The sequence below is a fragment of the Salmo trutta genome, chromosome 30, assembly GCF_901001165.1.
Source record: "Salmo trutta chromosome 30, fSalTru1.1, whole genome shotgun sequence".
Lineage (NCBI taxonomy): Eukaryota > Metazoa > Chordata > Actinopteri > Salmoniformes > Salmonidae > Salmo > Salmo trutta.
Genome location: NC_042986.1, coordinates 8,670,661 through 8,680,548, shown reverse-complemented (window position 1 = coordinate 8,680,548; position 9,888 = coordinate 8,670,661). Strand labels below are relative to the sequence as shown.

Here is a 9,888-nt window from a genome sequence, read left to right as displayed (position 1 = left end):
AAGAAGATTAAATCCAGTTGAACATGTGAATTCAATTTATGTTTTTTTCAATGGAGGACATTTTTATAAACATCTTCCAAACCAGCCATTTCCTGATGTTCCCTTCAATGCTGATTCATTTGTCTGGATGCACATTCTTTTCAGAGTCCTAATGAATATTGAGGTTCCAAAATGGTGAAGTGCCTGAGTGTGTGAGAGTTGATTTCATTTTTTATTGGGTACTGAATCCAGCAATCCGAGTTCATATTTCGTACCTGCCTATCTTTTGAACTTAATGAAGTAATGAGCCCAAACTCACAGAGTAGGAGTGAGACCAGCCTGGTCTCATAGACCTCGCCATCATGGTTGACCACTCCACAGTGCAAAGAACATTGGTGTGACACTGGACAACACCCTGTCGTTTTCTGGAAACACCAAAGCAGTGACTCGCTGCTGCAGGTTCATGCTCTACAACATCCGTAGAATAGAACCCTACCTCACACAGGAAGCAGCACAGGTTCTAATCCAGACACTTGTCCTCTTCCATCTGTACTACTGCAACTCGCTGTTGGCTGGGCTCCCTGCTTGTGCCATCAAACCCTTGCAACTTATCCAGCACACTGCAACCCGCCTGGTTTTCAACCTTCCCAAGTTCTCTCATGTCACCCCCTCCTCTGCACTCTCCACTGGCTTCCAGTCGAAGCTCGCATCCACTACAAGACCATGCTGCTTACCTACGGAGACAGCAAGAGGAACTGCCCCTCCCTACCTTCAGGCTATGCTCAAACCCTACACCTCAACCCGAGCACTCCGTTCTGCCACCTCAGGTCTTTTGGCCCTCCCACCCCTACGGGAGGGCAGCTCCCACTCAGCCCAGTCCAAGCTCTTCTCTGTCCTGGCATCCCAATGGTGGAACTAGCATCTCCATGAAGCCAGAGTCCCTGCCCATCTTCCGAAAGCATCTGAAACCCTACCTCTTCAAAAAGTGAATTAAATAATACTCCTCCTCACCTCGACCCCCCCTCCCAAAAAAACGAAACAAATTTAACCAGCACTTGACCCCCCCCCCCCCTAGCTCTGACTCTACTGATAGCTACGTTATTGCCTGTGATATGTGGTTGTCTCACCTAGCTATCTTAAGATAATGCACTAACTGTAAGTGGCTCTGGATAAGAGACTCTGCTAAATGACTAAGATATAAATGTATAGACAAGACGTAACATAGTAAATGTAAATACGGAACATTTTGTATCATATGTTACGTTTGGTATGGTTACATAAGACAGAAGGTTACTTAAGTCAAAATCGAAATAGGGTGGTTGGGTACGCAAATAACGCAAACGTCTAGCAACCCAAAGACTGGGCGTTCGAATCTCATAGAGAACAAGTTTAGCTAATTAGCAACTTTGGACCTACTTACTACTTTTTAATTACTTTGCAACTACTTAGCATGTTAGCTAACCCTTCCCTTAACCCTAACCTTAACCCTTTGACCTAAATCCTAACCCTAACCTTAACCCGTAACCCTGAACCCTAGCCTACATAATGTTGGTGACCTAGCTAACGTTAGCCACCTAACCAACTAGCTAACGTTAGCAACAACAAATTGGAATTCGTAACATATCATACGCTTAGCAAATTCATAACATATTGTACGAATTGCAATTTGTAACATATTATGCAAATTGTAATTCGTAACATATCATACGAAATGAATGATGGACATCCTCAAATTAATACATACTATAAGAAACGTACCATATCACGTTAATTGGAGTGTCTCGGATGAACCTTTACTATGGTACGTCTACCCCTGATTCCAGGTTGGTGAGATAGAGAGGGAGGGGGCTGGGGATAGAAAGAGGGGGCCTGGGATGGGGGAACTAAGTTTAGCCACAGTACTGGTTCTAAAGACAGCTGTGTGCATGGCTAATATTAGACTGTTGGCAGTTTCCAGCACCAATCTTAACTCTGCTAGACTCCTTCCTTGCAGGGATCTGCTAGATTATTTTCAGCTATGTGCCTGGTTGACAGCCTCTTCCTCCTCGCCCACGTCTCTCCTTTCTCCTCCACCCCACCTTCATAATTCCTCCTCTCGTTCTAAAGAGCAAAGCCCAAGGTTCTATAGCATCACCAGTAAAGAATTAGTCTGTTAGAGAAATCAGCCCCATATTTGTCCATGCCAAGTAGGCTCTGGCAGTGGAAGGGCGAGGAACTCCAAACTAGTGTTTGGAGTTCTCAGAATGTGTGTGTGTGTGTGAGTTTGGAGTTCTGCAAGGAATAATTTGTTTCTTCCTGACTCCAGGCTAGATGAGAAGAGGGAAGAATCAGTGGTGTGACATACATTTGGATAGACTTCAAGTTATTAGGATGTGTGCGTTCGTGTGTGTGTACCTGGAGCGCTATAATATTAGTATCTGAACACCGATTGGCACAGGGGGCGATAGGGATAAATAAGATACATAATTGGATAGACTGTTTAGGCACTCTTGCCCCAGCAGGCCTCAATGAAGAATGTTATTTTTCTTGTTTTTGTTGTAGGTTTTAAATATATAGGTCAAATATTTAGGCAATGACGTCATAATGTATCTATATTGTGCGCTTATATATTTTGATTTGATTTTCATGTTTCCCCCACAGCTTCCATTGCTGGAATCTCTTGATTGCGCCAATACTGACAGATTTTTTATAATTATGACCACCTGTGTGTGGTATTGTTGTTGTGACATTGATTGCCATGGCACGGTGAAGAAGGGCTTATACCCAATGTTCGTACCGCAATAAAAATGGACATTTAAGTTTATTCACCGGAGTGCTGTCCTATTTTTGTACTGTGGATTATATATATGAGGATTCAGCACCCAACCTAAGTTTATATCAGGTGGAGTCCAGCACCTCGTTTATCTTTTCACAGGAGGTGTCTACCAGGCTGATGGTGTGGTCAGTGACACTTTGCTTCTCGAAAGACCAATATCTTGAAAACCTGACTGATGACAAGCAAACATTTTGGACTAATGAAAAGAATTCCAAAATATCGTTTTTTTTTTGGTGGATTTCCCCCTTTAACCTAACACCTAGCGACCTCATCAAGTTGTCCGGATCTCTTGGTGTAACGGATAACATGTTTGCTTGACAGTCGCTGGATCTGGGTTTGAGTCTCTCCTGGGGACTACCCCCCAAAAGTTTACTACATAGGGGTCAGAAGTGGACTGGTACCCGTGAGTCAGAGTACTTGAATCAACAGTCTATTCACTAATAAGTAATAGCTTGCCTAGGCCTAATTCTAAAGCAAAACAAGATCAGAGCCCCCCCCCCCCACCACATACTGACACTCATTTGCATGCACAGTGGAGAACATGACCGGTTGGTGAAGCGTGGGAACAGAAAAAAATACAACAAACAACCATATAAAAATGATGAATCTTGAGGTTCTAAACACTGCATCCATTTAGCTGATCAAACCGCAGATAAATGACATGGAATAACTAAAGATAATAAACTTTCACTAGCGAACTGAATCAATGTAGCTTAACATGAAACTGGGATGTAAATTAATGCCTGAGATTGGAAAAACAGCAATGATTAAATACACAACTTTACAAGGGAATGACAATATATACAGTATATCACAAAAGTGAGTACACCCCTCACATTTTTGTAAATATTTCAGTATATCTTTTCATGTGACAACACTGAAGAAATGTCACGCCCTGACCTGAGAGAGACGGTTTATTTCTCTATTTTGTTTGGTCAGGGTGTGGGGTGGGCATTCTATGTTTTTGTATTTCTTTGTTTTGGGCCAAGTATGGTTCCTAATCAGAGGCAGCTGTCTATCGTTGTCTCTGATTAGGAATCATACTTAGGCAGCCTTTTCCCCACCTGTGTTTGTGGGTTATTATTATTTCTGTGTGTGTACGCCACAGGTGCGTTATGTTTCTTGCTGTTTACCTGTTTATTGTTTTGGTTCGGTTTTCTTCAAATAAAGATGTGGAATTACCGGCACGCTGATCCTTGGCTCATATATGACAGGGAATTTGAAGATAGAGAACGTGACAAGAAATGACACTTTGCTACAATGTAAAGTAGTGAGTGTACAGCTTGTATAACAGTGTAAATTTGCTGTCCCCTCAAAATAACACAACACACAGCCATTAATGTCTAAACCACTGGCAACAAAAGTGAGTACACCCCTAAGTGAAAATATCCAAATTGGGCCCAAAGTGTCAATATTTTGTGTGGCCACCATCATTTTCCAGCACTGCCTTAACCCTCTTGGGCATGGAGTTCACCAGAGCTTCACAGGTTGCCACTGGAGTCCTCTTCCACTCCTCCATGACGACATCACGGAGCTGGTGGATGTTAGAGACCTTGCACTCCTCCACCTTTCGTTTGAGGATGCCCCACAGATGCTCAATATGGTTTAGGTCTGGAGACATGCTTGGCCAGTCCATCACCTTTACCCTCAGCTTCTTTAGCAAGGCAGTGGTCGTCTTGGAGGTGTGTTTGGGGTCGTGATCATGTTGGAATACTGCACTGCGGCCCAGTCTCCGAAGGGAGGGGATCATGCTCTGCTTCAGTATGTCATAGTACATGTTGGTATTCATGGTTCTCTCAATGAACTGTAGCTCCCCAGTGCCGGCAGCACTCATGCAGCCCCAGACCATGACAGTCCCACCACCATGCTTGACTGTAGGCAAGACACACTTGTCTTTGTACTCCTCACCTGGTTGCCGCCACACACGCTTGACACAATCTGAACCAAATAAGTTTATCTTGGTCTCATCAGACCACAGGACATGGTTCCAGTAATCCATGTCCTTAGTCTGCTTGTCTTCAGCAAACTGTTTGCGGGCTTTGTTGTGCATCATCTTTAGAAGAGGCTTCCTTCTGGGACAACAGCCATGCAGACCAATTTGATGCAGTGTGCATCAAATTGGTCTGGGCACTGACAGGCTGACCCCCCACCCCTTCAACCTCTGCAGCTATGCTGGCAGCACTCGTACGTCTATTTCCCAAAGACAACCTCTGGATATGACGCTGAGCACGTGCACTCAACTTCTTTGGTCGACCATGGCGAGGCCTGTTCTGAGCGGAACCTCTCCTGTTAAACCGCTGTATGGTCTTAGCCACCGTGCTGCAGCTCAGTTTCAGGGTCTTGGCAATCTTCTTATAGCCCAGGCCATCTTTATGTAGAGCAACAATTCTTTTTTTCAGATCCTCAGAGAGTTCTTTGCCATGAGGTGCCATGTTGAACTTCCAGTGACCAGTCAGTATGAGGGAGTGTGAGAGCGATGACACCAAATTTAACACACCTGCTCCCCATTCACACCTGAGACCTTGCAACACTAACGAGTCACATGACACTGGGGAGGGAAAATGGATAATTGGGCCCAATTTGGACATTTTCACTTAGGGGTGTACTCACTTTTGTTGCCAGGGGTTTAGACATTAATGGCTGTGTGTTGAGTTATTTTGAGGGGACAGCAAATTTACACTGTTATACAAGCTGTACACTCACTACTTTACATTGTAGCAAAGTGTCATTTCTTCAGTGTTGTCACATGAAAAGATATACTCAAATATTTACAAAAATGTGAGGGGTGTACTGACTTTTGTGATATACTGTATATAGACAATAAGACACACATTAACCCTTGTGTGGTGTTCATGTTTTTGTTATTCACCCAATGTTCGCTGGTCTGATGAACCCACAACATTATTGGGTTTTTAAAACAATACAGTCATAACAATATACATAAAAATACTTAATACTTAATACATAGATGTTGACTTACAGTTTGGACACACCTACTCATTTCAGAGTTTTTCTTTATTTTGACTATTTTCTACATTATAGAATAATAGTGAATACATCAACACTACGAAATAACACATATGGAAATTACAAGTTATATTTCAGATTCTTCAAAATAGCCACCCTTTGCCTTGATGATAGCTTTGCACACTCTTGGCATTCTCTCAACCAGCTTCGTGAGGTAGTCACCTGAAATGCATTTCAATTAACAGGCAGCGGCACCATGCCCATAGGGGGAACAGGGGCCAGATTTTTTAAATAACATTATTCATTTATTTTCTCTGTAATGCTACTAGCCACTTGATAATGTTATGAAGTTCCCAATCTCCCAACCTCATAACTGTCTACCAAGACGCTATCCTCATATATTTTGTGCCCCCTCAGATGTTTGGGGGACATGACGTCCCTGTGTGCAGGACTAGAGGAATGCGTACTAATGCTCTGACACATGGACAAGAGCTTGTTGTTGTTGCATTGTCCAGAAGGAACCTGCAAGTAAGCATTTTGTTGGACGGTGTGTTCCGTGTGTATCCTGCACATACGACTAATAAAACTTGAAACTGGGCCGTTTCCATCACACCCAGTGGGTCTCAATCTACCGTAAATACACCGTCACCAAGCACTTATCAGCCAATCTCTCACTGCAGAATAGCAACAACACTAGGCTACTGCTTCTCCCTGCCTGTGAATCACTTATCTGAGAACACATCTGGGGTTGACTAAGTACTTGAGTGTGTGCGTGTGTGCGTGTGTGCGTGTGTGCGCGTGCGCGTGTGTGCGCGTGTGTGTGTGTGTGTGCGTGCAGTCTGCAGAGTGAGTCCACTGTTACTGTATAATCAGTGACTGCGTAATCTAAATGGAGGCGCCCTGCACTGAGGGGCAGTGTGCTGCAGTCCTTATTTGGGCCTGTCCTGACCCTTAACAGTTCACCCAAACCATGTGTCACACCCTCAGACAAGGGGAGAGATAAAGAGAGAGAGGGACAGAGGGACGAAGAGAAGGGCTGTTAGACTGTCAGGAGCAGTAGAGAAACTGAGAGAAGAGTGGAAGGGGAGAGAGCTTGAGGAAACGAGGGATTGAAGTAGTTAGGGGAAGTGGGGAACTCTAGGAAGTGGGGTGGAGGAAGGCAATGATGAGAGAAGAGAGATAGATGGAAAGAGGGAGGAGAGGTTTGGGGATGGGGAGGTGATCATGGATAGCCAATGACAACAAGGCAGGAGAACGTTGAGGTAAAAGAAGAAAAGAAGAAAAGGGGAAGAGAAGATAAAGACAGAATGCCTCAGGGCAGTACATCTCAGCGTGGATCTAACAGAACACTCCCTGTCTACTGAATGAACCAGAGGAGGAAGAGGGAAAGAGAGATTTACTGGACAGAATAAAAGAAAGGGGGATCCGGTGGTCAGAGAAGAAGAGAGAGGGATCTACTGAACAGAGGAGAAAGCCACTTGGGAGAGGAAAAGAGGAAGGGATCCATTTGGCAAAGGAAAAGAGAGAGAGAGAGAGAGAGACAGAGAGAGAGAGGGAGAAGGATCTACTGAACAGAGGAAAAAAAGAGAAGGATGGTATTTTCATCCAGAGGGAACCCTGTATAGAGGGGACTAGGTGACCTGAAGAAGAGACACTGTGAGCCACCACCTGTGTGTGTGTACTTTGTGGGTGTGTGTGCGCTTGTGTACTGTGTGTGTATGTGTGTTTGTGTGTGTGAGGACAGGACTGCGCTCATCCCAGCAAGCCTGGGCACACTCTTTGTCCCAGGCAGCGTGTGTGTTTTTGTGTGTGTGTGTGTGTGTGTGTGTGTGTGTGTATGTGTGTGTGTGTGTGTGTGTGTGTGTGTATGAGTGTTCCAGCCAGGCACGCTCCAGACAACAACATGTTCTCCTATTCAAAATGTAATTGTTTATGTGTATGAGAGTTCCTGTGACTCACGCTCAGTGTGTGTAGGTGCGTGTGTGGTGTGTGTCTGAGTGAGTGTGATTATTGTTTGTGGGTGTCTGTGTGTGTGTACTGTGTGTGTTCATAGTGTGTGATTGTGTGTGTGTGTGAGTTCCTGTGGCTCAGACCAGGCCAGGACGAGACAAGGCAGCGGCTCTAAACTCTGGCACTGTGCTTTGTAGGAGGAGAGGTGAAGGAGAGAACAGAAAGAGAGAAGGAACTGGAGAGGAGGGGGAGAGAAACAGGGAGAGAAGGAGTGACACACTGTGGAGGAAAGGAGGAGGAGGAAAAACTGTGGTGAACTGAGGGAAGGAAGAACGGCAACAACAAACAGAGGGAGGACTTACAGGAGGAGAAAGTGAGAAAGGAAGGAGAGAGAGCGAAGTAGAAAAGGAGAGGTTTTTGAGGGAAGAATGAAGGCACTTCAGAAGAACCAGGGGCGGACAGACCAGATGCTGGGTGCTATGGCTGACATGCTGACTTCCTTGGCATTGCCCAATCAACAGTGGGTGAGTGACACGTCACGTTTTGGTTGGTGGCAGTGTTGTTAATTGGTGTTGTTTTATTGGGTTGCGATATTCTCTTCACATTCAGCACTTCTTTGGTGCATCGTAGAGATAAGCTAGAATAGAAATGGATTGTAGTCCAGAAATGTGTATTGTAGTCCAGAAATGTGTGTTGTAGTCCAGAAATGTGTGTTGTAGTCCAGAAATGTGTGTTGTAGTCCAGAAATGTGTGTTGTAGTCCAGAAATGTGTGTTGTAGGCCAGTGCAATTATAACAGGTTATTTGTTTCTTATGGTTTTGGAAATCTCTGTTGTTGTAGATTAAAATGACTAAATAGGTCATACAAGTTAATCAAAGACAGTAAAGTTAATGACCTAACTGATTTCATATCAGGAACATAAAACCCCGTTCATATGTGTGAAAGGAGACAATAGTGCAGGCTTTATTTTTAGCAATACTAGAGCCTTTGAAGTGTCCAGAGTTTCCAGTACCCTATTGGCATGACCCTTAACCCTCGTCTGTTATAGAGATTAGGTCAGACAACATCAGATGGACTGTTTACAATGCAAACACATTCCACAGATGAGATTGTGTGTGTGTATATGTGTGTGTGTGTGTGCGCGCGTGTGTGTGTGTGTGTGTGTGTGTGTGTGTGTGTGTGTGTGTGTGTGTGTGTGTGTGTGTGTGTGTGTGTGTGTGTGTGTGTGTGTGTGTGTGTGTGTGCGCATATTAGCATGACCCTTAACCCTCATCTATTATAGACAATAGGTCAGACACTCTTCAGATGGACTGTTAACAAACACGTTCCACAGATGAGAGAGAGCGTTTGTGTGAGTGAGTGTGTGTGTGTGTGTGTGTGTGTGTGTGTGTGTGTTTGTGTAACCCATTCTAATCCGATCAGTCAGTGACATCAATAACATTCTCAACAGGAACGCCAAGCTAAAATTGGACTTTAAGCACATTTCTTGATAGCTTGACTCTTAAGGATAACTCTTGCTTAAGGCAAGTCACACAAACAGACGGGAAATAAGTACCGAAAGGAATATAAAAGGGACAGAGAAAGACAGAGAGGGAGGGAGTGATAAATAAAGAGTGGGAGAGAGAGTTCAAGAGTGAGAGACAGCGAGAGAAAGAGCGATGGAGAGAGAGACAGAAAGACTAACAGAGATAGACAGAGTAATAGAGAGAGAGAGAGAGAGAGAGAGAGAGAGAGAGAGAGAGAGAGAGAGAGAGAGAGAGAGCAAATGGGATACGTGAGAGTGTGTGTGTGTGTGCCTGGTGGTCTCTCTTCGGTGGTTGGGAGGAATCTTGGATGTGTCTCAGACACAGGAATTGGAGTAGTACTGATTAAGACATCTCCCCTTAAATAAACTCATGAGAGCCTAACTAACGCTTCCCTTCATCTCTCTCTCTGTCTCTCTCTCTCTCTTACCCTCCCTCGCTGTCTCACCCTCCCTTCCTCACTCCTTCTCTCTCCCCCTCCCTCTCTCTCCCCCTCTATATTTCTCTCTCCCACTCTACCTCCCTCCCCCTCTCTCCCCTCTCTCTCTCTGACACCATCTACCAAGATGATTGTTTTATAAACACACATCTGATGTAGGTCTTTACATAGAAGCCAGTCAGATGCTAAATGAAATCAAAAACGGTGTGTTACAG

General features: G+C 44.4%; 1 protein-coding gene across 3 annotated transcripts in view; it reads left to right on the top strand.

Annotated features, from left to right (window-relative positions):
- The first annotated feature begins 6,818 nt into the window (after window positions 1–6,818).
- The window catches only part of arhgef25a (Rho guanine nucleotide exchange factor (GEF) 25a), a 134,649-nt gene continuing 131,579 nt past the window's right edge, over window positions 6,819–9,888 (top strand). For all 3 annotated transcript variants that reach the window (XM_029722516.1, XM_029722515.1, XM_029722514.1), the window contains exon 1: window positions 6,819–8,235. In XM_029722516.1, coding sequence (XP_029578376.1) covers window positions 8,140–8,235 — 96 coding nt within the window. In that variant the 5' untranslated portion in view covers window positions 6,819–8,139. The remainder of the gene's footprint in view (window positions 8,236–9,888) is intronic.